Raw genomic sequence first — 27,859 nt, 5'->3', positions numbered from 1 at the left:
CAGCCCCTTCCCTCACCCCTCAGGTGTCCCCCAGGGCGCAGGGGCAGGCAGAGAGGGGCTGTCCCCAAATGGGACGCGCAGAGCAGGTGGGGAGAAAGCTTCTCTCCTGGGCCCAGGACATGGGTGCTCCCCACACAGATCCAACAGCCCCACAACCGCACGAACCATGGGTTAGGGGGCTGCAGGGGTCAACCCTGCGTGGCAGCCAGGGGAAAGAGCACTGTAGATGTGTCCTCAATGAGGGACGCACACCAACCTGAGCCACTGAACCTTGCCTGCTTCTGCCATGCTGGGCTGGAACCGATCTCCTCGTACACGGCCTCAGGGAAGGGCTCCTGAGCTCTCTCAGATCCCGTGGACAGAGGCAGGGCTGGCCCAGGGATGGTCAGAGAGGGGATGGGATCCCGCAGAGAGCACGCACTCTTGTCCCCCCAGCTCTGCCTCTCCCGCTCACTGACACCCCACGGCACCCCTGGCCTTGCCAGCAGCATCTTCCCCTGGGAAGGGACCCACCTCTGCGCCCAGCCCTGGCGCTTCGCACTTGCCCGGCCAGGAGGGCCAGGAACAGGCAGAGAACGGCTTTCAGGATGATGCACATGATGATGGGCAATGAGACTCTCCCGCTGCCGGTCAGACGGCCCCGCGTGGGATCTGCATGGCAGGAACACAGAAAGGGCAGCACCAGGCCTGGGAGAGGTGAGGGGCCGGCACACCCCAGTCCTGACCCCCATTCCATACCGGGTTTCAGGGGATGAGGGATGGGGAAGCTCCCACCTGACTGGGTGAATGACAGCCCTCCCCAGCCTCCCGCCCCACCGCTACCCCGCTGCCTCCTCCTGGGAGTTTCACAGCCCAGCAAGGAGCCCTTTCCCCCCGGCTGTGGGTCACAGCCTGGCCCCAAGAAGACCCAGCGCTGGTGGGGAGGACGGGTTACCTGCTGGAGGGGTTGGTGCTGCCGTCCTGGGTGCATCTGCAGAGGAGGAGAAGGAGAGCTGGGCTGAGAGGGTGGGGGTGCAGGTACCAGGGAGCCTCCTCTCTGACACAGCGTGTGTGTGTGTGTGTGCGCACGTGTGCATGTGCAGACATCCCTGCCACATCCCACCCAAATCGCCCCTCCTGCACGACTGGTGAGCATGGCCAGGAAGGAGCGCAGGGCCCAGAGCAGGGACAGAGCTGGCAGCCCGGGAGGTGCCCCTGGGGGCTGCAGGGCCCTGTGGGCAGAAGCTGGAGGACATCCAGCCCCACCGAAGCTGCTGCCCACTTGGCAAAAGGCTCTTCTGCTCTGCAGGGATGGCCTTGCTCTCAGGAGCTCTGGAGCCATGATGGCAGCCAATGGGGAAAAGGGCTCCCACATCACCGGTGTCCCCCACAGAGGTGCTCTGGGATGTCCACAGTGCCTAAGGTGTTCCCCAAGGTGTTGGTGGCCCCAGCATGAAGACCTGGCACCACTCAGCCAAGCTTTTAAACCCACAAAGGTGCCCAGGACCTCTTTGCTCTGAGCAGGGAACTCCCAAACCTTCATGGACACCAGATCTGGAGACCTTAGAGCATGTGAAGGTGGTGGGAGCCACAGGGGACGTGAAGCCCTGCCCAGAGTGGCAGGCGTGGCCATCAAGGGGAGAACATGAGGGTCCCATTACCCACTTGCCCCTCACCCACCGGCACGTCGTGGAATTGTTTTGCATCAGCATCCATCCTTAGGTCCTGCTGGACGTACTCGGACAGCAGGCACTCTGGGTCACCACCTGTCACTGCCAGGAATTCAGCAGCCACCTTCAGGGTGGCCAGGGCCTTGGAGAGGGCATTGACCGAGCGGGCCTCTTCCATGATGCGCTTCTGCTGGTTGACGCTGAGCGGCTCCTGGCAGCAAAAAGGGCATAGAAGTGACCCAGAGAGGGCTGGGACCACCACAACATGATGCCCTCCCAACCTGCTTGTCCCCCCCAGCGCAGGAGAACTGGGTCCTGCCAGATCTCCAGCCTCCTGCTTGAGGTGGCCATGGGTCTTCCCACATGTCTGCCCGGTCTCTGTGCGCCCATTGTGTCATGAGACTTGAAAGGAGACCTCAGAGTCTGGATGGAGGAGAAGACCAGAAACCCATTTCCTACCTGGAACAGCTTGTTCCTGACTTTCATCTTGGTGGCCTGGAGGGTCCTAACATTGTTGAGGGCGATGGATGGAGCCGTCTGGAAAGGGTTTGGAACAGATGGTTAGGAACGTGCCTGGTGTCACTTAATGGGGGCCAGCAGAGAAGCTCAGCTGGGCACATGTGAGCCCATGGGATGTCCCCGAGGGTTCTGCAGGAGGTGATTGATGGTGTCCCGAGGCCACTGTGGGGTTGTGGAGATCAAGGGATGTCCAGACGGCTGGAGGAAGGCATGTCCGTGAAGGAGGACCTGGGGAACTTGCAGCCTCACCTCCGTCTCCAGCAAGGTGATAAAGTCCTCTTGGAAGCTATTCCCAAGGACCAAAAGCGTCCTGGGAACAGCCAGCATGGACTGATCTCCACCTTTAGGAGTGCATGCACACACCAGTTGCTGCAGGACAGCCTGGTTCTAGTGTCCTCAAGTCCTCTTTTCCCACCAGCTCCAGGCTTCATTTTCACAGAAGGGAGACCAACAACCCCAGCCAAAGATGTGCTCCTCCAAGGTGGTTGAGAGTCCCATGTGGGACCATACATAGCCCTGAAACATGCCTCTTGAAGTTCTTTGGACAGCTACCAACTCCTCCCTCATTCTCAAAGAAACCAGGGTGGCTTCCCCTTCCCAAAAGACAGGGCTGTAGGTCTTCACGCTACCTTTCAGGCCACCATTTCATGACCACAGAAGTGGTTTCTGGCCATGGAAGTCCTTCAAAACCCGAGGAACAGAGACAGATGCACAACAGGCATCTGCCAATGCCTTCAGTTGAGTCTGCTGACTGCAGAAAGGCACATAGAAGAGGCTGGGAAGAGACCCCAACCCTACTGCTGGCCTGGGACAAGCCAACCTGGCTGCTGCTGAGCTCACCTGAGCCTTGATGATGGGCTTTCCGCTGATGAAGCGATGAACCACTTGCCGCTGCAGCATTTGAAAGTCGAAGTAGGTTGTCTTGGTGCCATCTTCATCTATCTCGTACTGCAAGTTGGCGAGCACCATGGTTACCAGATCACTCTTGGTTATGGCCAGTACCGAGGAGGGCTTCACCTCTTCTGCGGAGATGAATCTGGGAGAGAAAAGGTTGCTCTGTGTGGTTACAGAAACTCTGGCCTCGTCCTACCCTGCCATCAAGGACCCGCTTTGCTGAACACCAAGCCACCAGGACCTTGTAATGGCATTGCCTGGCCACCACAGCTCCCTGCAAACCCCACACCAGCCCTGAAAACCTTTCATGGAAACTTTATGGAGGCTGAAGGAGATGGAGAAGCCCTGGGGCAAGTGTTTTGCAGCTGGATGAGGAACGTGGTCACCAGATGGCTGATAGATGGTTGGGTGGGGAGGAGATGAAGGACAGCGGTGTTGGTGTTGATGTTGTTCGGCGAGAGGTCCGGCAGGATGGTGATGCCTGTAAAAGAGTTGAATGGTCTTCCACTGGATCCCAGGGGAAATTCACCCTTTCATTGGAAGGGTTTTTTATTAGCTTTTGTATTTTCAGGAGGGTTTTTAATTTGTTTTTAGGTGGTGGAAATCGAGCAATCTCAGCACGTTTGTGAGGAAGGGCAGCTGCAGAAGTAGCTCAGCTTCCGAGCATCTCTAGAAGAAATGACCAAGGAAAGAGGGACATGACATCCCTCTTTCTTCCCAGAAGAAGAGCACGTACCTGAGCTGGATGGGTTCATTTTAATATTGCTCCAAACTTTCCGTATGGTCTCTATAGCTCTGCTGAAAGCCAAACGCTGGTCCTCTGTGGGCACAGAGAGAGGAGAAAACGGCCCTGTCAAAGCATCCTCCCAGGAGACATGTTATGTCAAAGGATGTCTCCAACCGACATATCATTGGACATGTCACAGCAAACCATGCTCTGTGCTGGCTCGAGCTGGGCTGTGTTGGACCACGTGTGACATCAATCAACCAGGCACCGTGACTTAGGAGCTGAAAAGCCTGTCTCACCCATCCTGCTTGCTCACTGTGGAAGAACTTCGCCAAGCCCTAAATGCCCCAGGAGAAAGGATCTGCCCTGGATCCATCTCGATTCCTCAGACCCCCACCCTCCCCTAAATTCCCTCCCCAAACTGCTCCCGCAGAGGCACGCTCAGCCTTGATGGGCTGCTCTTGTGTTGGCCGAGTTGGCTCCATCACGCAAACTGTGGCAGCAGCTTCTCAGCGGCGCATCTGGGTGCTGAGGGGTGGCTAATGCCCGTGTCCTGGGCATGATGGAATTTCATATGGCACCTGAAAGTTCAGGCTGGTCCAGGAATTGCCGGACTGTGTGGTCTTCCCCTTTATGGCTGCTTTGGAAGAAGTGGATCAGGGCATTCTGCAGACAGAAAATGTCGGACAGGTGTCAGACATGTTGGATGTTCTCAAGCTGGAAAGGAAAATTCAGCGTGATTCAAGGGACAGGAATCCCATCTGGCATCACAGGGTAACCTGGAGGAGGACTTGTCTTGCTTGGATGCTCCAAAGAAACATGGAGGGGGGGAAAATTACCCCAGTGCCCCATGGACACCAACCAGGCTGAATCTAATCCATTTGCTTTGGTAGTGAGGGGATGTTCCTAAAGGCAACCTTTGACAGGAGTTCCAGTAGAATGGGGTACGGGTTTCCAGTGCCCTCTCCAACTTCCTGCTGTAGGAAATGCATCGAGGTCTGGATGGTCATCTTCTGTTCAAATCTCCACATGCAGGGCTGGTTGATCAACCCCTGACTCGGCAGGTCTTGGAAAGGTAGTGTCTGGCCAGAAGCTATTTTCAGGAGAAGGCTGGAGCCATGAGGACCTTCACTCATCCTCTGCTCCTTGACAGAATTAAGGCTCTGCTCCAGTTCCTGCAAGAACCCAAGGGTCATTAGGAGCCACCCCTCCTTACCAAAGCAGCCTGAGGGGATTCATGGGGTCTTAGGGCAAATAAAAGCAATGAGGACTCTGGAGATGTGGGGAGCATGGTGAGATCTTGCCACCAAAGAGACAAGAACAGACCTGTCCGGGGAGAAACCCACAGGTGATTTTTCTCCAAGGGAAGAAACAAAACTGGTTTCCAAGGAGGATCTGAATCGGCATATAAAAAGCATCCAAGAAGCCAGCTCTCTGCAGGACACCACACCAGGACTAGGTCCTGATCCAAAACTGAGGGGACAAATCTCTTTTCTTGGACGTGGGAACGCCCTGACCTCAGCAGATATGTCTGGGCATGGACATGACCACCAGCAAAGCAGCACTTTGGGTACATGATAGCTGCGAGCAGCAGCTGGCCACAAGTGTACCTGGAAGAAGGGCTGAGCCAGGGCTTTGAAAGAGGTTTCCCATTCTTCTCGGTCCTTTTTCTCATGCAGGATGCTCAAGGCTACACTCTTGTCTGTAGAAGACACAATGGAATACGTGAGGTTTTACCCTGTAGACCCTGGGGGAAGCCTGGAGTTCTGTTGTGTTCCTTGACGGCAAGGAGTAAGATGATGTAGAAATAAGAGGGACCAAGGGATGACACAGATGCCTACTTGGAGCAAACTATCTCCCAGTCTGCTCATGCCCTCAAGCTGGTCTGGGCTGAGTGCTTTGGATGAGCTCACTGCCCTCATGGTCCTCCCTGTCCTCTCACCAGTTTCCTGGGATGGAGACTGTCCCGGTAAAGAGGAACCAATGACACCGGTCCCGGATAAAACCCAACCACTGCAAGCCTGCTGGTGACCCCCCAGCGCTTCCCAGCATCCCCCTACCTGCTGGGTTGTCATTGCTCAGGTGCTGTAGAAACAGATGGACAGTCAACACGGCATCCTCCGTGTTCCTGCTGAGCACCTCTGCCAGGCACGCCATGTCTTTCTGAAGGTGGCCCCAGAAGAACTCTTCCACATCCTCCGGTTCCTCTTTCATCAGGTCTAGAATTGCCTGTGAGACAGGGCAGGTTCCTCCATTAGGCTCTCAAGAAGGTCTCCTCCTCCCAAGCTAAGCTGAGCCATCATGGCATGGTGGTTGCTCACCTTTTTGTCAGCATGGACCCCTAGAAGGAGGGATGAATGGAGCAGAGCTCTCGCAAGACTGACACAGGCGGGTGACAGGCACCTCTCCAGCTCATTCCTCTGTGAGAGAGGGCTCTCCAGGATGTACCCTTTCTCCGTTTTGTCCTTGGTGCTGCGTTCAGAAAGAGCAATTACCCACCACATCTTTTGTTAGGTTCCATGGTGGGACCGTGGGACGCAGAGACCTTTTCTTTGGCCAGCCATGGCATTTTCCCTGTGCCCATAGCTCTGCGGGAGGGATGGGTGGACAGTTGAAGCCCTCCGGGGCTGCGGAGCTGGGAGGGTGGACTTACATTTCCTTCCGCGTGAAGCCTGTCTCAGGTTTGTGGTTGGTTCCCCCAACGGTGGCACCACACTTACATTTCTTCGCTTCCATGGGAAGTCCACACTGCATTGGGACAAGAAGGTTGGAAGCCCACCCAGGTGCTGAAGGTATCTAGCAAAAGCTGAGGGCACCCAGGGGGTTTACATGTCCTCCTGGACTTTGGCTTTCTACATGGGAACATTGCAACAGCTAACGAGAAGCAGGAGGGGATGTGTGTCTATGAGCAAACATCTCCAGGCCGACCAGATTCTTCCTACCGTTGGCAGGACACATCTAGGCATCAATTTGGGTAACCAAGACCTGGAAGCACCTGCTTCGCTCCACTGCTCCCATGGGGAGATACAAGTCCCAGCTCCACTTAGCTTAGTGCCTCGCTGGGGGAAGACCCCAGCCAGCTTGGAGAAGAGCCAGCTGGCTTGGAGAAGAACCCAGCTGGCTTCTGAGCCTTGCAGCTAAAGGACCACTTGACACGGAGGTGACATTGGAGTCCACGTTAGGAGGGGAACAGAGCAGCAGGAGGAGCACCTACACTTGCCACCCAGTAGAAACAGCTGGCCCAAGAGGCCAAGATGTATGATTCTATGTGTTTCAAGATGGTGCAAAGGCGACAGGCAACTCTGGGAGCCAGAAGAAGACCCGAGAAGCTCATCCCAACCCTGTCTTTTTCCCATGCAGGTGACAGAGATGCAATGAGAAACGCAAGACAGAGCTGCAAAGACCACCAGCCAGAAGGGGACACTTACATCGGTGACAGTCCAGTACGAGCCACACTGACAAGCTACGTGTGAAAGAGGAGATGGTTAGTCAGCCGTCTCCCACACCAACCTACATGATGGCCAGACACTCACCAAGAGGGTGACAGGCCAGGCTTCCACCTCCCGGCATCCAGCCCCACCACGTGCCTCTCCCATAGCCTGTCAAAAAGGGACCCAAAATTGCTCCACCAAGGTGGAGGTCAAGAAGGACTCAACAGAAGGACAGAGATGGCCTTCAGGAGCCTTTAATCCCTTCCCTCCGCCCCCGGCCAGTCTCAGGCGGCTCCTGGTGGGTCTCCCACATACACGGGAGGAGAAACATTCCCCCAGTACTTACTCCAAATCTTCTCTCTTGCCCCAATTTTCCAGTTCTCCACATCAAAAAGCAGGTCTCCAGGCATGGTGGGAAGGTAAGACCCCTTGGAAAGGAACCGCGATACAAAGTGAGGTGTGGGGCAACCATCTTCCTGGCTCGCATCACACCTATCCAAGGAACAATTCTGCTTCTAAAGCAAACAGTGGGGAGGAAGGGTCCTCCTGCACAGCCACTGTCATTGGGGAGAAAGGTCTGGTGAGGGAATGGGGACTAAGTGAGGGAGCAAGGTACATCAGTCAGGGAGACATGAGGCTGGAGTCACCAGACGTGAGGAAAGTCCCCAAAAGTCCTAATTATTTATGAGTTTTGATTCTGGAAACTGAATGCCCCATGGGCCAAACACGGCCTTGGTGGGAAGGGAGAGGATCTAGAGGTGGCTGTTGCCTTCACTTCCAAGAAAAGCAGCATGATGTCCTGGTTGCTTCCTGCAGCCCTCAAAGAAGAGGAACAACTCAGGCATGGACAGACCCGAGGGGAAGACCAGCTCAGGAATGAGTGTCTCCATCATCATCTGAGTGATGGAAGACCTTTGGCAGAAGGAGGATGCTCGGGCTGGCCTTCAAACCACCTAATCTCCACCAACAAAGCTCTGCCAGGTCCTCAGCTCCCCTCGAGTCAGAAGACAGATGGGCTTTTCCCAAAGACCATACATCTATCTCATCCACATTTGCAGAAGACCAGGCTTGATGGTCGCAGTTACTTCTCAGCCCAAGGAACAAGAAGGAAGAGGAACATTGATCTACAAAGCAACAACCTGACCGAAACAAAGCCTATATGCCAGGAGACCTTGCGCTCGGACTGTGGGGTGGAGAGAGCTGTGCATCTCGGCCTCGTGACTCACCTTCACCACGTCAGGCTTGAAGCAGATGTTCTTGAGGAGCTGAGTGATGTGGCTTGGGAACAAGGCCAGACTGAGCGCAGTGTGGAAGACCAACTCCAGCAGGCCTGGGTCTTCACTGTCACCCAAAGCATCCATGATCTTCTTCAGTTTGTCTTCCAGCAGCTCATCTGGGATAGGTGGCAAGTGGAGGATGTTCTCCATTTGTCTCATGACAGACTACAAAAGTTGAACAAAACAGATGTAAGTGAAGGCAACTGGCATGGCACCTCCCTGTGAGGAGTCTTCTGGCTTCACCGCTGAGCTTCAGTGTTCATGCTAAGTCCCATTTTTGTCCCCTGACAGCAGGGAGCTGCCGCAGCTCTCTGTCACCACAGACGGAAACCTCCTGTTTCCAAGAGGTTTCGGACCAACCAACAGTTCCAGAGCAACCAACGATTCCAGACAAAAAACCATGGAAACCTTCTGTTATAGAGACGATGGATACTCACAGTCAAGCTCTGATTTTCAGTGGAATCTTTGGGGTTTAGCTGCTTTTGTGCTTTGTCCAGCACTGAAAACATCAGTGTTGTATTTGACCAGGTGCTTCTATCCTGAAAAACACAGATGGACATTGCTATCCTAAGAAGCAAGTGGAAGGGCATGAAGAGGAGGTTGACTACACCTTACGGGGGCCTGTTGTGCTCCTCAACTGGAAGGGAGCCGCATGAGTCAATTTTAGAAGGCTTGAGCTCGGCAAATCCTACCCCCTCAACTCAGCTTTGGCACAAGGCTCTCAAGAAATAACCCACCTGCGAAATTTCTACCCCTTGGGGTAAAATCCACTTCTCCACCTGGAGGATCTTCCACATAGAGGCTAGCCCGTAGATGTCACAGAGGTTTCTGATGAGGAACACCTGAGGCCATGGAGTTGGAGCCTGCACCACCAGCTTCTTCATTGTGTTCACCAGGTCTTGCTCTTTCTCATTCCCCTCTGTGGCAGGCGCTTTGGGATCTGCCGCTGGAAAGAAGGTTTTTCATTAGACCAAGTCCCCAGTGGTGGAACATCACATGTGTCCTTCACCAACACAGCTCCTACAGCTCTTTAGGTTGCAGTAGGATCTAGGTTGCAGGAGGATCTCCCCACAGGCTGGAACATGGCTTCAAGCCAAGGTACAGAGGGTGCCTTAATACATGGAGAAATACTTGGAGAACACAGTGCATTTGGGGACTGAAGACTTAGGAAGTTTGTCCAAAACAACTTCCATTTTCATAAAAACAGTCATTTTCCAGCCAATCCCTCTAAAACTAGACCTTCTGGGGGCTTGTTCTAGACCTCCTTAGGGGTAGGCACAGTTCTCCTGCTACACTAAGCAAAAGGACTCACCGGAAAGCATCCGTCTGCCAAGCACGGTGGCCACGTGCCTGATGGAGAGCCGGAGCTGGGCAATGAACCGGAGGGTGTTAATTCGCGAGACCTCGGGCTTGCAGAAAGCAGCCAGGTCTGCGGTGGAGAGGCAGTTTTCAGCAAGCTGGCTGACGTCTTCTTCAGAAGAAGGATACATAAAATCCTGCTCGAGAGGGGAACAATTTTTAAGAGTCTGAAGGTGGGTTATAACTGAGCAGCTCCTTGCGCCTTCTCATCATCTTTCAGGTGAGCTCCTCCTTTGATTCCTCATCCATAAAAAGATGTGGAGGGGGGATAATTAATGTGATTAATATGTTTTAGCTGGGGTGGTAGCTGCAGGTTATGGTGTTTGTTGGGATTCCCAGTGCATCGCAACAGGCACTCACCTCCAGACAGTGCACCACCATGAAGTAGAAGTGGTTCCTGTGACTTTGGTTGGATAGTATCTTTTCCTCATCTGGGACAGGTATTCTTTCAAGTGAACCTTGACGTTGTTGAACCTGTGGCAGAAAAGGACACAGACCATTGGCCTCCACGTGGCCGAGGGGTTCGGCAATGGGGTTTGGGAGCAACCTCGGGGCTGACCCGCATCGCAGCAGCAGCTTCAGGAGGGAGGACTGGATGGTAGGACTGCTGTCCATGCACTCTTCGAATGGTGACAACTCACTTTTTGGCTTGTACACTAGGAAGGAAGGATGACACCTGTTATTTGACTTCCAAGAGTGCAAGGTCAGAGCCAGGTAGTGGAATCAGGCTCTTTTACCCCTTTTCCCTGCCTGATGCTCAGGGTTGGGTTTGCAAGCCACAAACTGTATCAGTCGCTGAATGATTTTGGCAGACGGTGCCTCTCTGTCTCCCAAAAAGTACATGGTGATGAACTCAACGAAGAAGGAATTACATTTCCTCCTGAATTTGTTGTGACAGGCAACAGCTTCCCTGCAGGGAAGAAGAAAACCGAGATTCATGGTCAACCTCCAATCAACGAAAGAAACAGCGTCCCTCTCTCTGCAGAGAACAGGACACAAACCAGGGAGATGATATGGCCATTTGTTCAGGCACCACAGAATCATGGAATCATAGAATGGTTTGCGTTGGAAGGGACCTTAAAGATCATCCAGTTCCAACCCCTCTGCCCTGGGCAGGAACACGTCCCACTAGACCTGGTTGATCAAAGCCCCGTCCAACCTGCCCTTGAACACCTCCAGGGATGGGACAGCCACCCAGTCTCTGGGCAACCTGGGCCAGGGGCTCACCACCCTCACAGCAAAGAATTTCTTCCTCAGATCTCATCTAAATCTCCCCTCTTCCAGTTTAAAACCGTTCCCCCTCGTCCTATTGCTCCCCTCCCTGCTCCAGAGTCCCTCCCCAGCTTTCCTGGAGCCCCTTTAGGGACTGGAAGGGGCTCAAAGGTCTCCCCGGAGCCTTCTCTTCTCCAGGCTGGACCCCCCAGCTCTCTCAGCCTGTCCTCACAGCAGAGGATCTCCAGCCCAGCATCTTCTATCCCAATATTTAAAATGAAGGCACTTGAGACAGGCAGTTTTTTTGCCAGCACTGGGATACCTCGTGGCCTCTGAAGCTGTGGGTCTGTAATCCTCTGGGAATTCCTCTTTGCAGATCTTACACTGCTTGTTTGCCCACTCCAGGATGCAGGCAGTGCAGAAGATGTGGCCGCAGGGCAGCTCCGCCGGGTCAGTGATCTCCCGCAGGCAGCTCTTGCATTCCTTCACACCCTTCCTGAGGGACACCACCAAAAGATGAGGCAGCTCAGCGTTGCTGCCAGATTTGAGGAAGGGGCGTGGGTGAGCTTCTGCCTAAAGTCCACCTCAGGGTGGGGCTGAAGCTGGATGGGCACTTTTGCCTAGCCTCCCTGGTGAGGGTGACCCACCACTGCTTCAAGAATCAGCTTTCCCCTACCCTTTACAAACATCACATCGATGGAGAAGGACCCTGAACTCAACTGGTTTTCAGCTCGGACTTACACCAGGTACACAACATCGGCATTCTCATTGCATTTCTTCAGCACATTTGTCACCAAATCAAAAGTCTTCTCCGGCTCAAATCCTGGGGTTGCATAGAGGCGCTGCAAAAAAACAAACATACAGGACAACAGGCCTGCCTATCTCCATGCAAATTTTCACCCTGTTCACAGAGCGGCACACCTGGGAATAATCCTGGTCCCGTGGGAAACCAGAGCCGAACATAATGTCACAGTTGCTGGTGTCTATCAGACGCGTCATCTGGATGACCTGAAAGGCAGCGTTGTTGGTCGTCAGCAACAGGAGGTAACGAGACGTGAATGCCGCTTGCTCTTTGTCCATGTTTTCCTCCAACAGACGGATGCAGCTGGTTTCCACCGCAGAGTTGAGACGTAGCTCACTGGTGCAGTTACGGAAGATTTCCAGAGGACGGATATCTCTGGAGCCTCCAAAGTTTCTCTGGATGGCCTTGATGAGGAGGTCATATTGAGACCCGCTCTTCATATTCTGTGTGTAGGACACGATCATTTTGATTAAGCTGTAGAAGTCACTAAGCCCAAAAAACTCTGTTTTCTGCATTTTCAGCACATTGCAGTAGAAGTTTGCCAGAATGGGGAACAAATGCTTGATTTTTTCAAGGTGAGGTTGGTCAGCACAGTTCCCTTCAGCGGTCTTCACCAGCCCTCTCTCACTAGGTTCGGTCCGAAAGACAAGGAGGCCCCTGTTCATTTTGGCAGGGTCCAAGGCCCAGTTGGAGATGCCCACAAAGCCAACTTTTTTGTAAGCCTCCGGCGTCTCGTCATCAACGCAGCCATCTTCCAGAAGAGGATGCAGCGTCTTCAACGGCATATCAGGTGAGTCTTCTGCAAGACCGATGTCATCCAGCAGGACCACGGATGCAAACTCATTCAGGTTCTTGCCCTTCTGGAACTGAGCGCATTGTCGGAAAGTGAAGATGATGCCTTCTGGTTTCGAGTGGGGGCTGCACTGGAAGGAGACCAGCTGGATCTCTTTGCACCTTTTGAACAATGGGCTTCTGGACAATGTACCTTCCATGGCATCTACAGCAATGGTTTTGGATAGAGATTTGGAGCCTCCCGGCTTGCCAACCAGAAAGAGCGGCACCCGGAGGTCCATACAGACAACCATCATGAAGATGTTGTCCCTCAGAGCATTGTTGCAGGCTGTGGCCTTAGGAATGGAGAGGTTATCAAGAAATACCTCCTGGCACAACTCAATCTCTTGCTTTAGCCGGGACGCAGGGACCGAGAAGCATTTTGCAACCTCCTCCAGGTACTCTTGGCGGCTCTCCAGAGACACGTAATAGCAGGCCCCCACCGAAAGGACCAAAGCCCTTTGTGCATCATTTAAGGTTGGCTCCTCTTCCTCCTCATGCCGCCTCTTCTTATCAATCTCATGGAAAAGCAGGTCTCTCAACTCATAAAACCAGAGCACTATTTTCATGCAGCGGTCTATGTCCTGGAGGCTGGCAACTCTGCATTCGTCCTTTCTCTCTCTCAGGAACTTCTGGGAGGCTGAAATGACGTTGGTGAAGACATCGAGGTTTCCCTGAGGGATCTGGGTCTCCACGGTGGACTTCATAATCTCCCTGATGTACAGGCTTTGCGTCTTCTCGTTCAGCTCCCCAAAATCCCAGACCAGAGGTAATAAACTGGGAGGAAGGGGCTGCACCTATACACCAACTGCCGCAAAGGAATGTAACCCAGCTTCTCCAGGGTGTCTTCACTCCGGACTCAGTATCCCAAGCCAGCTTTCTCCAGTTTCTCAATGGCCTCCTTGCTGTGTCTTTTGTAAGGGTTGCAAGCGGCCACCACTTTTAAGCGGCCAGTGGAAATCGGCTTTCCGTTGACGCCGTGGTCACACAACACTTCTTTGATGGTGAAGATGGCCTCCGAGGTGTTGGCTTCGTCGAAGAAGAGCACCGTGTCTATGTTGTGCTCTTCTTCGTTGGTGCGTGCCAGCTCAATGGCCTGCCTTACCTTCTTCTGGATGGTCTTGGAGGTGGTGCCGCCATGAACACGCACCACCATCATATTCTGAATGGTCTTGCCTGCGTTTTGCAGGTTGCACATGAACTGCACCAGCTTCGTCTTCCCACAGCCAGTTTCACCCATGATGATCACGGGGATGCCACACTGGAACCTTGAAATAAATTCCACAAACACCCCAAAACTTTAACTGCATTAAAATAATATCCCAGCATTTTCACCCCTTCCTGCTTCTGAAATTGCTTAAAATCCCCTCGGTGACCAAGTATTGCATTTTTGCTTTTGTTTTTTGGATTCCCACTGCGGACAATTTTGAGGGTTTTTTTGCATTTTATCCAGTAGATTTTTCTCCTGTTGGCCACATAACTATGAAAACGTGAAACTCCGAAACCCTGAACTTACCACAGATGCGCAGGATCTTCTTAAACTGCTCCTCATACTCTAAGGTGTTGGAGAGGATACTGCAGGGAACATCTCCAGAGAGAACGCAGTGTCCCACGAAGCTGGAGAGCTTGTACACCTGGGAAAGGAGGTCTTGCGCACTGTCGCTGAACTGGAAACTTGCGCTTCGATTCTCCTGTAAAATAAATAAAGTTTGGTGAAAGACAGCCAGCAATTTCTCTCCTATATTTCTTTTGAAGTCGGACCCTCGGGAAGAGCCAGCAGCTTCCAGTTTGCAGGGTTCCATCACCCCACCACTGTGCAGGACAGATGTGTGGTTGCCTTCTAGCTCAACCATCAAAACCAGCACCTTGGGGAAATCCCAGATTTCCTTTGGGAATTCCAGGTATCTCCCTATGCCTGAAACAAACTGTGGGGACCACCTAGGAAACTACAGGCCACCTAGGAAACCATGGAGGCCACCTAGGAAACCATGGACCTCCTAGGAGATTGCACCTGAGGTTGGGCAGCCAGTTTGAGTGGATGTGGAGGGCTTTCAAGAGGGCCTGGGTGACAGGAGAGGGTGCTGGGTGCCTTTGTTCTGGCCAAGGGGAGGTGAAGGGGCAATCCCACCACAGCCAACAGCTACTATGGGAAGGGCAGTTGTGGAGACACCAAGCCCAGGGTCTTTTTAATGGTGCCAGGAAGTTGTAGCAGGGAGAATCATCCACCTCTGGAAAAGTTAGAAATCTGGTAATTTTTTAAAAATGAGAGCAGGAAAGAATAAGAAGTAAAAGAATTGTTGACTATACCAATGAGAAGAATCGAGAAGGAAAATATAAAACACTTTTCAAAAGTTTAAAAATTCCAAATCATTATTTTCGCTTTCAGATTTTTGTATCATCTGAAATTAAACTTCTAATTTCCTTTCCTATTAAAAACCCCCAAACCTAAAGACCCAACCCAGCTAGCTCGTACTACGCTGTTTGCTAGAATTCACTTCCCATTATTCTTTAGGAATACCCCAAAATAGGAAGCTTTCTAAAAGTTTGATGAATTGATGAGAAAAATGAAGCCTGCAAGAGATACATCCAAATCTGAAGCTGGAAGGGGGTGAAGGGCCGAGAAATTAACCAAAGAAATAGAGCAAGCATATGCAGACAGAAACTATCTAATTTTCACTAAATATGTTCCAGAGATCAGAAGTCGTCATTTCCTACTTTTTTTTGTTCTTAAATAAATCCACTTGATCTAGCTGTAACGCCTTTCCTGTCGTATTTTAAACTATTGGAGTTTTAGGCTTCCCTAAAAAAACAAACTTAATGATGGAGAGTTGTACAGAAATGCACATTCCAGTGCTTTTACAAAACTCACAGCACAAACCTGCTCTTCGTCTCCTCACTTCAAGAAATAGCCACACATTCTGAACCACAATGAGAAATAGTTGGATGCAAAACCATCTCCCAATCAAAGGGCCAATACTGGCTTTGTCTAACCATGGAAACCCTCCAAGCGCGGTGATGCCACCACCTCACTCTTGTCCTAACGCTTAACCGTCTTTGCTCTGGATCCATAATGTCCTTCCTCTCAACCACTCAACAACTTTGTTGAACGCGCAATGAAGCAGCATTGCAATGGGATAAAGAAATCAAGATGTTTATTCCTGGAATGAATCTCCATTTTTTTCTAGCATGGAAGATTATGCTTCCGCCGCCCCCCTGCCCCCCCGTCTCATTTTGTGTCGTCAACAAGATCGGAAGGTCCCTGTGAAAAGACCTGGTCTTCCCATCTATCTTCACTTACAACTCTAGAGTTTCTCCCAAGAAAAGCGCTCGGGGATACTCACGGACAGCAGAAATGAGATCGCAGACCGCGGGAGTGCTGAGCAGGTTTGCAAGAACGGGGCCAGTGCTCTCATCAAAGGTTTTGATGCTTCCCGGCCTATTCACCTCCCAACACATTTTCTCCACAAGAACGGAAAGCACTGTCACCGCAGATGGTTTGCTTGTCTTGAGGAACACACGTATCCTTGATTTTAGAATGGATTCCTAGAAGGATGAGAAATTTCTCCTCTTTAGGGGCTTTGTGCACTCATGACTGTTTCCAAAAAACCCTTCCCTGCATCACAGAACTTCCCCAACCCAGGAGGTTTTCACTCCTCCTTGGAGTTTCCTGAGCAGAGACACACGTTGCCGGGAAGCAGTTGCTCAGCAAAACCTGTGAGCACAAAATTCACCCACACCAATTTAAATCTCAGAATCACAGAATAGTTTGGGTTGGAAGGGATCTTAAAGATCACCCAGTCCCAACCCCCCATGCCCTGGGCATGGACACCTCCCACTAGACCAGGTTGCTCAAAGCCCCGTCCAACCTGGCCTTGAACACCTCCAGGGATGGGTCGGATGGGTCCCGTTCTGGGTGCCGGGGTTGGGCTTATAAAAAAGTTATGATGGCACAGAGTGGGGGCCAAAAAGGGCTGCAGAAAATTTGCTCTTAAGTTGTGTTTTTGTTTTTCCCCAGTCAATGGTTGAAGTGCTGCTGCTTAGTTATCTCTGCAGACAGCTAATGAGGTGCCTCCAGAGGGGGAATATGTAAGGCAGGGGATGTCAGGAGGATGAATCATAAAATCAACTAGGTTGGAAGAGACTTTTCAGAGGGATCCCTGCTGCTCCAACAGCATTAGAAGAGTTGGCAAAGCGGGACATAGAAACCTCCAGCAACCCAAGGAGGGGTGGTGGCTCTCCTACCTTGCTTTTATCAAGGGGTCTGATCCGCTGGATGATGTAATTTGTAAAGCAGCTCTCCAGCTCTGCATCGTAGTTCTTCTCCATCATCAGGAAAGCCTCACAGAAGTCCATGAGGTGTTTGTCGTTAGCCTACGGCAAGGAAAAGCTGAAGAGGCAGCTGCTTTCTGGTTCCTTACCAGTCTGCTCGAGTTCCAACACCAAAATGGTGACCGAGGCAAAACCCAGCGTGGCAAAGACCAGGAGCATCATCCCCCACCAACTGGAGGGTCTCCATGACTCACTTTCTTCAGCCAATTCTCAAACATGTTGCAGATCAAGCTCCGCCACTCCTTGGTCCACTCTGTGCAGAGGATCTCAACTGAAAGCAGCTGCTGCCACGTCTAACAGAGGAAGAGTCAAACCCACCAGCTGACCTTGAGGAACACCCAGATCACCCAAGGGTGGTGGCTCACGTTGGTCTCATCACTCACCTCAACTTTCTTCAGGAAGGATTTCTTCTCTGTGGGTGCCTTGTGAAAGCATCTCTCGAGCCATGGCATGGTGAAACGTGAAAAATCTCGAAACATTCCCGGTGAAGTAAACTGCTGGAATTCCTTGAGAAACCGAAGAAAAGAGTGAGCCAGAAGCTCTGGGCTCTCCTAGCCTACAAACAGGAGGCCAAGCCCTCGTGGCAGAAGCCACAGAGCTTGTTCTCACCTTGTTGGCTTGGAGCAAATCCTCTTTGCTCACAAACATCCCCAGTAGCTGCAGCATTGTCATCATGGTGCTGAATGACACTGGTTTCGTTGGTTCCACCAAGAAACGCTTCAGCAAGACGTACACGAAATTCAGGCACTGCAAGATCTCGTCCTCATTTGTGGTCTTCAGTGGCTGCTTTGAAGACCCCAACGGGCACCTATGGATGCGGGAAAGGACCAAACACTTGCAGTTGCTTTTCCAGTCACTACCTGACCACGGCCACCATCTGCAGCTGGGAGACTTGGGCAGGTACATAGGACACCACCCTTGTGAGTCTCCATGCTCTCCAGCCACGGTGGGGTTAAAGACATCAAAAATTAATGGGCAAATTGTGGCATCCACCCTTTTTCTGCTCAGCCAGGGCTCTATCCACCTCTCCCCAGACCTTTTCCGGAGGTGTCACAACACCTGTCCTCTCACAAAGCCCCCACTCACAAGTCTTTGAACCAGGAGACCATTCCAGTGGTGACACTTTCCAAAGCCACGTTCAAAGATTCTTCCTGAAAAAGAGGACAGAAACACATTAAGGACAAAAGTAAGAAGGCTTCTGCTCCCACACCTGAGGAGCTTGACCACTAAAACACTCAAGTGTGAAGTTTGCTGGCAAGATTAAAGGGATTTTTTTTCTCTGGTCAAAAGGATTTCTACGCTTAAGTCCTTCAGTCCTGCTGAAAATCTCTGTAGGAATCAAGGACACCTTCTAACCCAGGTTTAAACAGCCCCACCACTCCCTGCAGAGCAGAAGGTCTTCCACCAGTCAGTTGTCCTTACAGGCACTTGGGACAAGTCTCCACTGAAGTCCAGGATGCGCTCGTACGAGGTCTGCAAGAGCAGCTGGGGTGGAAGGCGAATGGCAGGCAAAGGGTCCCTGGTGAAGTTCCTCATGGCCACCATCTCCATCACCTTCTTTGCCAGTGGAGAACATCTTTTAATCAAGCTCTTGTGAGTGTCTATCATCCTCAGGACTTTCCTAGGAAAGCAGGTCAAGAACATCAGGTGGACTTCGAAGGACCAGGAGGCATGTTGGTGGTGTTTGAGATGGCCCCATGACTGGTAGACACAGTGGTGACCTACAGTCAGGGTGGCTGGGGGCTGGAAGGAGGAGCTGGTGTTTGTCAGTGAGTGACTCTACACATCAAAGCAGGATTTTTTTGGAAATTCATCTGCTTTAAGGTCATGAAGACAAAAATCAGGGTTTGGCTTGACCTTGACAGGCTGGAAGAGTGAACCTGAGCCAACCTCATGAAGTTTAACAAGGCCAAGCGCGAGGTCCTGCACCTGGGCCAGGGCAACAGTTTTAAACTAAAAGAGTGAGGTTTTGGATCAAACTTCAGGAAGAAAAGTTGCATGATGAGGGTGGTGAGACACTGGAATGGGCTGCCCAGAGAGGCTGTCTGTGACTCATCATTGGAAGTGTTCAAGGTCAGGTCAGATGGGGTTTTGAGGGACGTGATCTAGTGGAAGATCCTAGAATGGGTTGGGTTGGAAGTGGCCTTCACAGACTGTCTAGTCCAACCCCCCCTTTAAAGATCGTCTAGTCCAACCTCCCTGCCACGGACAGGGATGTTTTCCCCATCCTTGGAAGAGTTCAAGGTCAAGTTGGACAGGGTTTTGAGAAACCTGATCTACTGGAAGATCATAGAATGTGTTGGGTTGGGTTTGGGTTGGGAAGGACCTTCAAGGATCATCCCTGCTGTGGACAGGGACATATTCCCCATCGATGGCAGTGGGCAAGGACAGGTTGGATGGGGCTTTGAGTAACATGATCTACTGGAAAGTGTCCCTGCCCATGGCAGAGGGGTTGGACTGGATGATCTTTGAAGGTCCCTTCCAACCCATTCTCTCCTCAGAACTTCTCCCATCCAGCTCTCTGGATGAGACCACACGGCACCTGGTTACATCCTGCCCCTGAGGACCACCCACTCCCCCCAGGGCAGGGGACACAGCATGCCAAGGAGAAGGGGCAGCTCCTTGAGATGCCACCAAAGAGAAGGAATGAAAAGTGTTTTGAAGAGCAGGACAGTTTGTTACCCTGATGCTATCTTGGCCTTTCAGACCCACCTTTGCTTGTCTTCATCATTCCACAGCTTTTTGAAGACTTCTGGAGGAGGTTCACATGGGACAAAGGGGTCCTTCTCCGTCTCCTTGATCACGTAGAGCAGCGGGACCAGCTAGATCTACAAGGTGCCATCAGTGTTCATGAGACACACTTTCTTCAGAGTCAGGAAGTATTTGCTGCAAAAAAAAAGTCCAAAAAAGTCAAACTTTACATAACCAAGCTCTGGGATGCCAGTGGGAGATATGTGCCAAGGTGAGATGGAGTCTTTTCCTACAACTGATGATAGGATCCATCCTGCCTGAAAAGAGCTCGGATTGAGACACCTCCAGGGGACTATCGGTATCAGAGATAACGGATGCTCTTTGATGTGCCCAGGGTCCCCAAGATGGACTCCACCAGGCTGGAAGCCACTACCCCAGGTTTATGCACCCTCAAAGACCCCTCAGGGTGGCACATGGCACCCAAAGTGATATGTGGGGACAACTGAGCTGAGCCTTGGACCTCCAAAGGCGCCATTGCTCTGAGCAAGCAGGTTGACAAATCGAAATTACCTTTTTCCTCTTAGTTTTTTGTATTTTTTTTCAAAGAACTTGATGTCCTCAAGGTGCTTCTCAACCTTGGCGATGGACTTCTGGCTGAGGGAAGTGTGAACGGCAAACAGGAGCTTCAGAAGTTTCCGTTTCTCAGTCTTCAGGCGCTCAATGATGTCTTTTATGATGGCTCTGATATTGTCTCCCACCTGGACAACAAGAACAAGGAGAAGGTCTTTCACCGGCCTGGACAAGAGGTGTATTTTCTCCAAGAACAGCCTGGTCCAGGGAGGTGGAAGATGCTGCTGCCATGGGGCACCTTGTGGGGCACCTCCATAGGGAGAACTTATTTATTCCTGGTTCCACGCTTCCATCCAGGAAGGTCCTAGGTTCTAAATACACTGGGCATGAGAACGCTCTCAGCTTCACCCCAAGAAGCCATCGCCCAAAATGAGGGACATCATTTTGCCAGCTCAAGAGGTTTTGGTGGATGCTTACCGCTTCCACATCCGAAGTACAGGGTATCTGAAAGTATTCTCCTTTCTCGGCATCCCCAAGAGAGATGTTGGTGCTCTCCTTGTACCTGTCCAGTTTTCTCTCTATATCGTCCACGGAATTCCAGGAGGTGGCGGGACCAAAGAAATTGCATTCCAGGTACTCCATCTGCGTCTTGCACCTGGGCACCTTCTTCCCGGCAAATGGGTGGGACAAGGTTTTCCAGGTGTTGCTGCTGCTGTCGGGGAAACTGCATTCAACCTGTCCAAAGAAGGTCCACGTTCCTACAGCGGGGGGAAAAAGGAAGAGTTTGGGAACGAAAGTCGGTGACACAGCAGAAGGTTGTTCCACCATTCAGCAAGACCTGGACAAGCTAGAGAGGTGGGAAGAGAAGAACCTCATGAAATTCAAAAAAGGGTCCTACACCTGGGGAGGAATAACCCCATGCACTGTTACAGGTTGGGGGTTGACCTGCTGGAAAGCAGCTCTGCAGAGAAGGACCTGGGAGTCCTGGGGGAACAACGAGTTGACCATGAGGCAGGAATGTGCCCTTGCGGCCAAGAAGACCAATGGTTTGCTGGGATGCACCAAAAAGAGCATGGCCAGCAGGTGGAGGGAGGTCATCCTCCCCCTCTACTCTGCCCTGGTGAGGCCACATCCTGAGTAGCCTGTCCAGTTCGGGGCCATCCAGTTCAAGAAGGACAGGGAACTACTGTAGAGAGTCCAGCAGAGAACTACAAAGCTGATCAAGGGACTAGCACAGCTCTTACGAGGAAAGGCTGAGAGACCTGGGTCTGCTTAGCCTGGAGAAGAGAAGACTGAGAGGGGACCTCATCAATGATGGCCATCACTATTGCGTCTGGTCATGACTTCGGGGTAAATAAGAGCGCTTACCGTCTGCTTTGATCTCCGTTTTGGGTACATTCACCACACGATAGAATTGAGTGTTTCTGTACTTGAAGGTCTCCGGGATGTCGGAGTTCTCCAGAGAAATGTGCTCTAATTCCCACTTTCTCTCTCGGCTGTAGGTGTTAATGAGGGCGTATTTATAAAAGATGAGGCCTTGTTGCGGGCGAGAAAGGGGGATCCTGGCGCTGCCCACGATCACTTTCTCTCTGGAAGAGGAAGAGAAGGAGCTGGTTGGCTTGGGGTTGACCTTGATGGCCAACGGTCAAGTTTTGATGGTCAGTGGTCAAGCCAACATTCAAGTTTTGGCCCATCCAACAAGACATTGTTGGTCTTTGAAAGGTCAGAGAGAAACCCACAGCCCGGTTCATCAGCCAGAGGACTAATTAAATCAACCAGCCCAGGTCAGATTCTCGCACGGGGCTGAAAGTTCCTGGCCCCAACAAAAATGGCACCTCCATCTCCATTTGGGAGTTCACCTCCACCCTCTCTAGGAACCTGCAAGCAAGGTCCTTCAGCCCAGAGCTGGATCTCCTGCAGGAGATCCATGGTGGAAGGACCTCCTCATTGGAAATTCAACCATTATATTTTTTTTTTCACCTTTTCTCCGTGTTAGCGAATTCTTCGCAGTGGCCGGGCTGTATACAGAAGACAACGCAGATCTTGGATCGTTCATCGAGTTTGGAATGTTCTGCCAGCACAGCAACAAACTCCAGGGTCATCATGTCTTGTGGGGGGTGATGCCCACCAAAGAGATAAGGGTTGGGCTCGCAGCTGTTGGAAAAGAGGTGGTGGGTCTCCACCGCGTCCTCCCGCCACCATCCCCCTTCCCCATCTTCACCTGCCCCACCACTCACGTCCACTTCAGCTGGCTCCTGGTTGGCATTCTTGGAGGTTGCGCGTCCCCTGCGTCGTCACCTCCTGCCCTGTTGAAGAACCCTTGGTTACCCTGAGGTCTTCCTCTGCAGGAAGAGGATGTGGAAAGACACTGTGGGTGTCCCCCTACACTGACCAGCGGGTGGGATTTGAGGGGAGAAGAGACCTAATGATGCCCAAGCTGTATCTCCTCCTTCCCCTGGGGAGCTGCTGGACCTCTAGCCCTCCAGATCCAACCTCAAACCCTTCAGTGATGACACCCCTCTCTGCAACAAACCTGCTGGAAGGTCCTGGGCCTTCTCTGATCTCCTGGATATCTGCAAGTGAGGAGAAAGCATCGATTAACACCTCCAAAGACGGTGGCAAGCCAAGGAAAGGTAGAAACTGGGGTGTGCCAGGGAGAGGGGGGCTCCTCGCAGCTTGGGCATGGTCTTCTTGGAAGAAGAACTCCAAGCCACTCTAGGAGTGAGGTCTTCACCGTCCTCCTAAGCTCCACCAGCACTCGGGCACAGCCCTGTAGAGGACAGGGATGGGCAGAGAGGCTGGCAGGGTGAGGGTGGCTCATTACATCTTCTTCCCCATCCTCTTCCCCCAACAGGTCCCAAGGGAAGCCCAGGAGGCTTTTGGGTGTGGTGTCACCAAGAGCTTCCACCTCCCAACCAGCTCTTATCACCCAGGGCCGCTCCCGACACAACTCGGCACCTAGTTTGTCCTCAAGAGAACAGGATGTAACTAAGGGAACACCCTCAGTGGTACCTGGGCGGTTGAGGTTCCCCTGGGTTGTCATCTCCGCTCTCCTGACGTGACCTGGGACCTTCCCCTGGAGAAAAGAAAAATGGGAAGAGTTGAAGGAACAACAAAAAAAAATGAAGTTCAAAAGCTGAGAGCTCAAAAGACTGGAGAGACAAAGAGCCGGGCAGGGGCTTCTTCTGCCTGTAGCACTTGTAGAACATGGAGCTCCAAAATCCAGGCCAACGATGCTGTCCTGGCATGGACAACTCAACCCTTGTCCTCCAAGAACTTTGGCCATGAGCTTCAAAAGCCACCGTGGACTCACTGGACTCCGGAGATGCTCTCGCATTCCCAATGCTCCCTTTGGATGGACACCGGCATTCTGGTAGTTCTCCATCTCCACTGAGGTGTGGTGGTGATCTGGGATCTGCTGGAGTTCAATCTCATCTCCTGGTGGGACTGCGGGGGCCTGGGAAGGAGAAGAACGGAGTCCCTGCTCATCACAAGAGCTTTGGGAGGAACATTGGAGCCACCTCAGAGCACACCGTGGCCGTGGCTGGGGCTACGACTCCTTCAAGCCCAGAACCTGGCCAATGTGGGACCGCTTTGGCAAGGCCAAGCCCTCAGAGATGCCTGACCAACCCAAACATTCCCCAGCAAGTCCCAAAACTCACATTCACACACGTGCTTGGCTCAATAACCCCATGTTTTAGCTGAAATTGGGCCCTCTTTTTTAAAATTGACCTCCCCCTTGGAGGACCAGGTGGAGGACTCCAACTTGGCCAACGATCTGCTCCACCTCCCCTCGTTCTCTACAACAAGAATGTAAAAAAATGAGGAATCTGGGGGGATTTATGTTGTTGTTTTTTTTTTAACTGAGGACCTGGTGCAGTGATTTCTGCCACGTCGTTTTGTTTTCTTGAACTTCTCTCGCTTTTCACTTCATTTCTCTTGACCTGCAAGTCGCATTCCCTTTCACTTTCGTTTTTGCATAACAATGAATCCAACCAAAACCCGGAGCGGGAAGCGGAGCCGGTCGGCAGCCAGGCTGGAAACAAGAAGTTGCTCAGACCCCAAAATTGGACATATTTGCTCCCAAAAATTAAAAAAAAAACCCCAAATTCTGAGTTCTGGAGGAGTTGGCCACGCCCACCTCGTGTCCGCTGAGGGCTTCAGGGGCCTGATCCTGCCCGGAACCTTCATCTCCTGCCAGCAGATCTGCTGGCTCTACAAAGGAATGAAGAAGAATGTGAGTGGATTTTCCTCGATTTTCCCAGATTTACACAGACTTACACAGATTTTCCCGGATTCCCATGAGGATCCCTACCTGGTTCGTCGCAGAGAAACCCCCAGGTGTCATCGTTGAGGTGGGACGCGTGGTGGCCCCTCACATCCTCCGGGGTGCCACCTGCATCCTGGTGTCCCGCCATGGGAATGGCAGGGGGGACCCGGGGTGACATCACAGGCGGGACGACGTCACCATCGTCCCCCGCCTGGGGTCCCCCCGGGGGGAGGCGAAGTCGACACCAGGTTCCTGGGAGGGGTCCGTGGTGGCAGGTGGGACCTGGGGGGGGACGGGGGGGATGATGTAGGCAGCTTTTGGGCTCAGAAACAGGGATTTAGGGAGTTTTGGGGCTGAGAAACAGCAATTTAGGGACCTTTTGGGCCAAGAACCAGCGATTTAGGGAGCTTCAGGGCTCAGAAATGTCAACGTAGTGATCGTTTTGGGCTCAGAGTGATTTATGGAGCTTTTGGGCTGAGAAACACTGATTTAGGATCCTTTTTGGACCAGAAAAAATGATGTAGGGGTATTTGGGGCTCAGAAACAGCAAGTTGGGGAGCTTTGGAGCTCAGGAACAGTGACTCAAGGAGCTCTTGGGCCAAGAAACAGCCATTTAGGGAGCTTTTGGGCTCAGAAACACAGACTTGAGGCTCAGAAGCACCAATTTAGGGAGCTTTTGGGCTCAGAAACAGCAATTTAGGGAGCTTTGGGCTCCAAAGCAGCGATTTAGGGAGCTTTCGGAGCCGAGAAACACCAATTTAGGGAGCTTTGGGGCACAGAAAGAGCAGCTGTGGAGGTTTTGGGCTGAGAAACACCAATTTAGGGAGCTTTGGGGCACAGAAAGAGCAGCTGCGGAGGTTTTGGGCTGAGAAACACCAATTTACAAAGCTTTTGGGCTAAGAGAAAGCAATTTAGGGAACTTTTGGGCTGAGAAACAGCGATGTAGGGAGCTTTGGAGCTCCGAAACAGGGATTTAGGGAGCTTTTGGGCTGAGAAATAGGGATTTAGGGACCTTCGGGGCTGAGAAAGAGCAATTTGAGGAGCTTTTGGGCTCAGAAGCGTTGATTTAAGGAGCTTTTGGGCTGAGAAGCAGCGATTCAGGGCCCTTTTGGGCTAAGAAAGCCGCATTTGGAGAAGTCAGTGGAGCCCCCAGCGAGGTGGTTGTGGCCATGGGGGGTCGGTGCAGCTCCTGGACAGGCAGTGGTGGCCATGGAGAGGTCAGTGGTGGCCACTGGGGGGTTGGCGGTGGCCATGGAGGGGGCAACAGTGGCCATGGGGGAGTTGGTGGTGGCCACGGGATGGTTGGTGGTGGCCATGGAGGGGTCACTGGTGGCCGTGGGGGAGTAAGTAGTGTCCACAGGGAAGTCAGTGGTGGCCATGGGGCAGTCGGTGGTGGCCATGGGGGGGTTGGTGGAGTCCCTGGAGAGGTGGTGGTGGCCGTGGGTGGGTCGGTGGTGGCCATGGAGGGTCCGTGGAGCCCCCAGCAAGGCAGTAGTGTCCATGAAGGGGGCAGTGGTGGCCATGGGGAAGGCAGTGGTGGCCATGAGGGAGTTGGTGGTGGCCATGGAAGGGGTGGGGTGGTGGTCGTGGGGAGGTCAGTGGTGGCCATGGGGAGGTCAGTGGTGGCCATGGGGGAGCTGGTGGTGTCCACGGGGTAGTACGTGGTAGCCATGTGCAAGTCGGTGGAGCCCCTGGAGAGGCAGTGGTGGCCATGGGGGGGTTGGTGGTGGCCACAGAGGGGATGGTGGAGCCCCTCCACCAATAGCCCTGCCCCTCATGGCCCCGCCCTCTTAATGCATGGCCACGACCCCTTCCCTCACAACCACGCCCCTTCCCCACCGCACGCCATGGAGAGGAACTGGTCGCACTGGTGACGAACTAGGAGCACAGGGAGCATTGGGGGAGTGAGGGAGTTATACTGGGAGCACTGGGACCCTACTGGGAGCACTGGGGGGAGTAAGGAAATCTTACTGGGAGCACTGGGACCGCACTGGGAGCGCTGGGGGCAACCACTGGGTCGTACTGGGAGCAGTGGGACCATACTGGGAGCACTGTGGGGAACCAGAGAGTCATACTAGGGGCACTGGGACCACACTGGGAGCACTGGGGGGAGTCAGGGAGTCATACTGGGAGCACTGGGACCATACAAGGAGCACTGGGGGGAAACAGAGAGTCGTACTGGGAGCACTGGGATCATACTGGGAGCACCGGGGGTAGGCAGAGAGTCATACTGGGAGCACTGGGACCACACTGGGAGCACTGGGGGTAGGCAGAGAGTCATACTGGGAGCACTGGGACCATACTGGGAGGACTCAGGGAGTCAGACTGGGAGCACTGGGATCATACTGGGAGCACTGGGGTTAGGCAGAGAGTCATACTGGGAGCACTGGGACCGCACTGGGGGGAGTCAGGGAGTCAGACTGGGAGCACTGGGATCATACTGGGAGCACGGGGGGTAGGCAGAGAGTCATACTGGGAGCACTGGAACTGCACTGGGAGCACTGGGGGGAGTCAGGGAGTCGTACTGGGAGCACTGGGACCGCACTGGGAGCACTGGGGGGAGTCAGGGAGTCATACTGGGAGCACTGGGACCATACAAGGAGCACTGGGGGGAAACAGAGAGTCGTACTGGGAGCACTGGGATCATACTGGGAGCACTGGGGGTAGGCAGAGAGTCATACTGCGAGCACTGGGACCATACTGGGAGGACTCAGGGAGTCAGACTGGGAGCACTGGGATCATACTGGGAGCACGGGGGGTAGGCAGAGAGTCATACTGGGAGCACTGGAACTGCACTGGGAGCACTGGGGGGAGTCAGGGAGTCATACTGGGAGCACTGGGACCGCACTGGGAGCACTGGGGGGAGTCAGGGAGTCATACTGGGAGCACTGGGACTGCACTGGGAGCACTGGGGGGAGTCAGGGGGTCATACTGGGAGCACTGGGACTGCACTGGGAGCACTGGGGGGAGTCAGGGGGTCATACTGGGAGCACTGGGACCATACAAGGAGCACTGGGGGGAAACAGAGAGTCGTACTGGGGGCACTGGGATCATACTGGGAGCACCGGGGGTAGGCAGAGAGTCATACTGGGAGCACTGGGACCACACTGGGAGCACTGGGGGTAGGCAGAGAGTCATACTGGGAGCACTGGGACCATACTGGGAGGACTCAGGGAGTCAGACTGGGAGCACTGGGATCATACTGGGAGCACTGGGGTTAGGCAGAGAGTCATACTGGGAGCACTGGGACCGCACTGGGGGGAGTCAGGGAGTCAGACTGGGAGCACTGGGATCATAC

At 52.9% G+C, this 27,859-nt stretch overlaps 3 protein-coding genes across 3 annotated transcripts; all 3 read right to left on the bottom strand.

The window, feature by feature from the left end:
* Positions 1-1,535: 1,535 nt before the first annotated feature.
* Positions 1,536-13,941, bottom strand: LOC128901547 (E3 ubiquitin-protein ligase rnf213-alpha-like). The gene is given in 25 exon segments (XM_054183619.1): positions 1,536-1,860; positions 2,109-2,186; positions 3,009-3,248; positions 3,407-3,543; positions 3,799-3,882; positions 4,371-4,506; positions 4,707-4,964; positions 5,400-5,491; positions 5,850-6,018; positions 6,111-6,261; positions 6,443-6,537; positions 7,218-7,252; positions 7,567-7,648; positions 8,447-8,662; positions 8,935-9,036; positions 9,235-9,443; positions 9,810-9,993; positions 10,217-10,287; positions 10,290-10,330; positions 10,416-10,512; positions 10,594-10,766; positions 11,391-11,564; positions 11,810-11,891; positions 11,947-13,497; positions 13,500-13,941. Coding segments are annotated over 25 exon segments (5,148 nt in total). The 3' UTR covers positions 1,536-1,611.
* Positions 13,942-16,823: 2,882 nt separating this feature from the next.
* On the bottom strand, positions 16,824-20,382 carry LOC128901546 (uncharacterized). The gene is made up of 8 exons (XM_054183618.1): positions 20,292-20,382; positions 19,743-19,916; positions 18,453-18,651; positions 18,117-18,181; positions 17,640-17,838; positions 17,414-17,536; positions 17,225-17,323; positions 16,824-17,072 (listed from the first exon to the last, which is right to left on the bottom strand). The coding sequence occupies exons 3-8, from the start codon at positions 18,636-18,638 to the stop codon at positions 16,824-16,826; spliced, it is 921 nt and encodes a 306-aa protein (XP_054039593.1). The 5' UTR covers positions 18,639-18,651; positions 19,743-19,916; positions 20,292-20,382.
* Positions 19,859-24,732, bottom strand: LOC128901545 (uncharacterized). The gene is made up of 11 exons (XM_054183617.1): positions 24,607-24,732; positions 24,433-24,506; positions 23,605-23,748; positions 23,304-23,367; positions 22,825-22,864; positions 22,529-22,597; positions 22,272-22,445; positions 21,660-21,880; positions 20,769-21,049; positions 20,292-20,479; positions 19,859-19,916 (listed from the first exon to the last, which is right to left on the bottom strand). The coding sequence occupies exons 1-11, from the start codon at positions 24,707-24,709 to the stop codon at positions 19,859-19,861; spliced, it is 1,416 nt and encodes a 471-aa protein (XP_054039592.1). The 5' UTR covers positions 24,710-24,732.
* Positions 24,733-27,859: the final 3,127 nt, after the last annotated feature.

This window comes from Rissa tridactyla, chromosome 26, assembly GCF_028500815.1.
Source record: "Rissa tridactyla isolate bRisTri1 chromosome 26, bRisTri1.patW.cur.20221130, whole genome shotgun sequence".
NCBI lineage: Eukaryota > Metazoa > Chordata > Aves > Charadriiformes > Laridae > Rissa > Rissa tridactyla.
The sequence above is the reverse complement of the archived record's forward strand: the minus strand, read 5'-3'. Positions and strand labels throughout refer to the sequence as shown.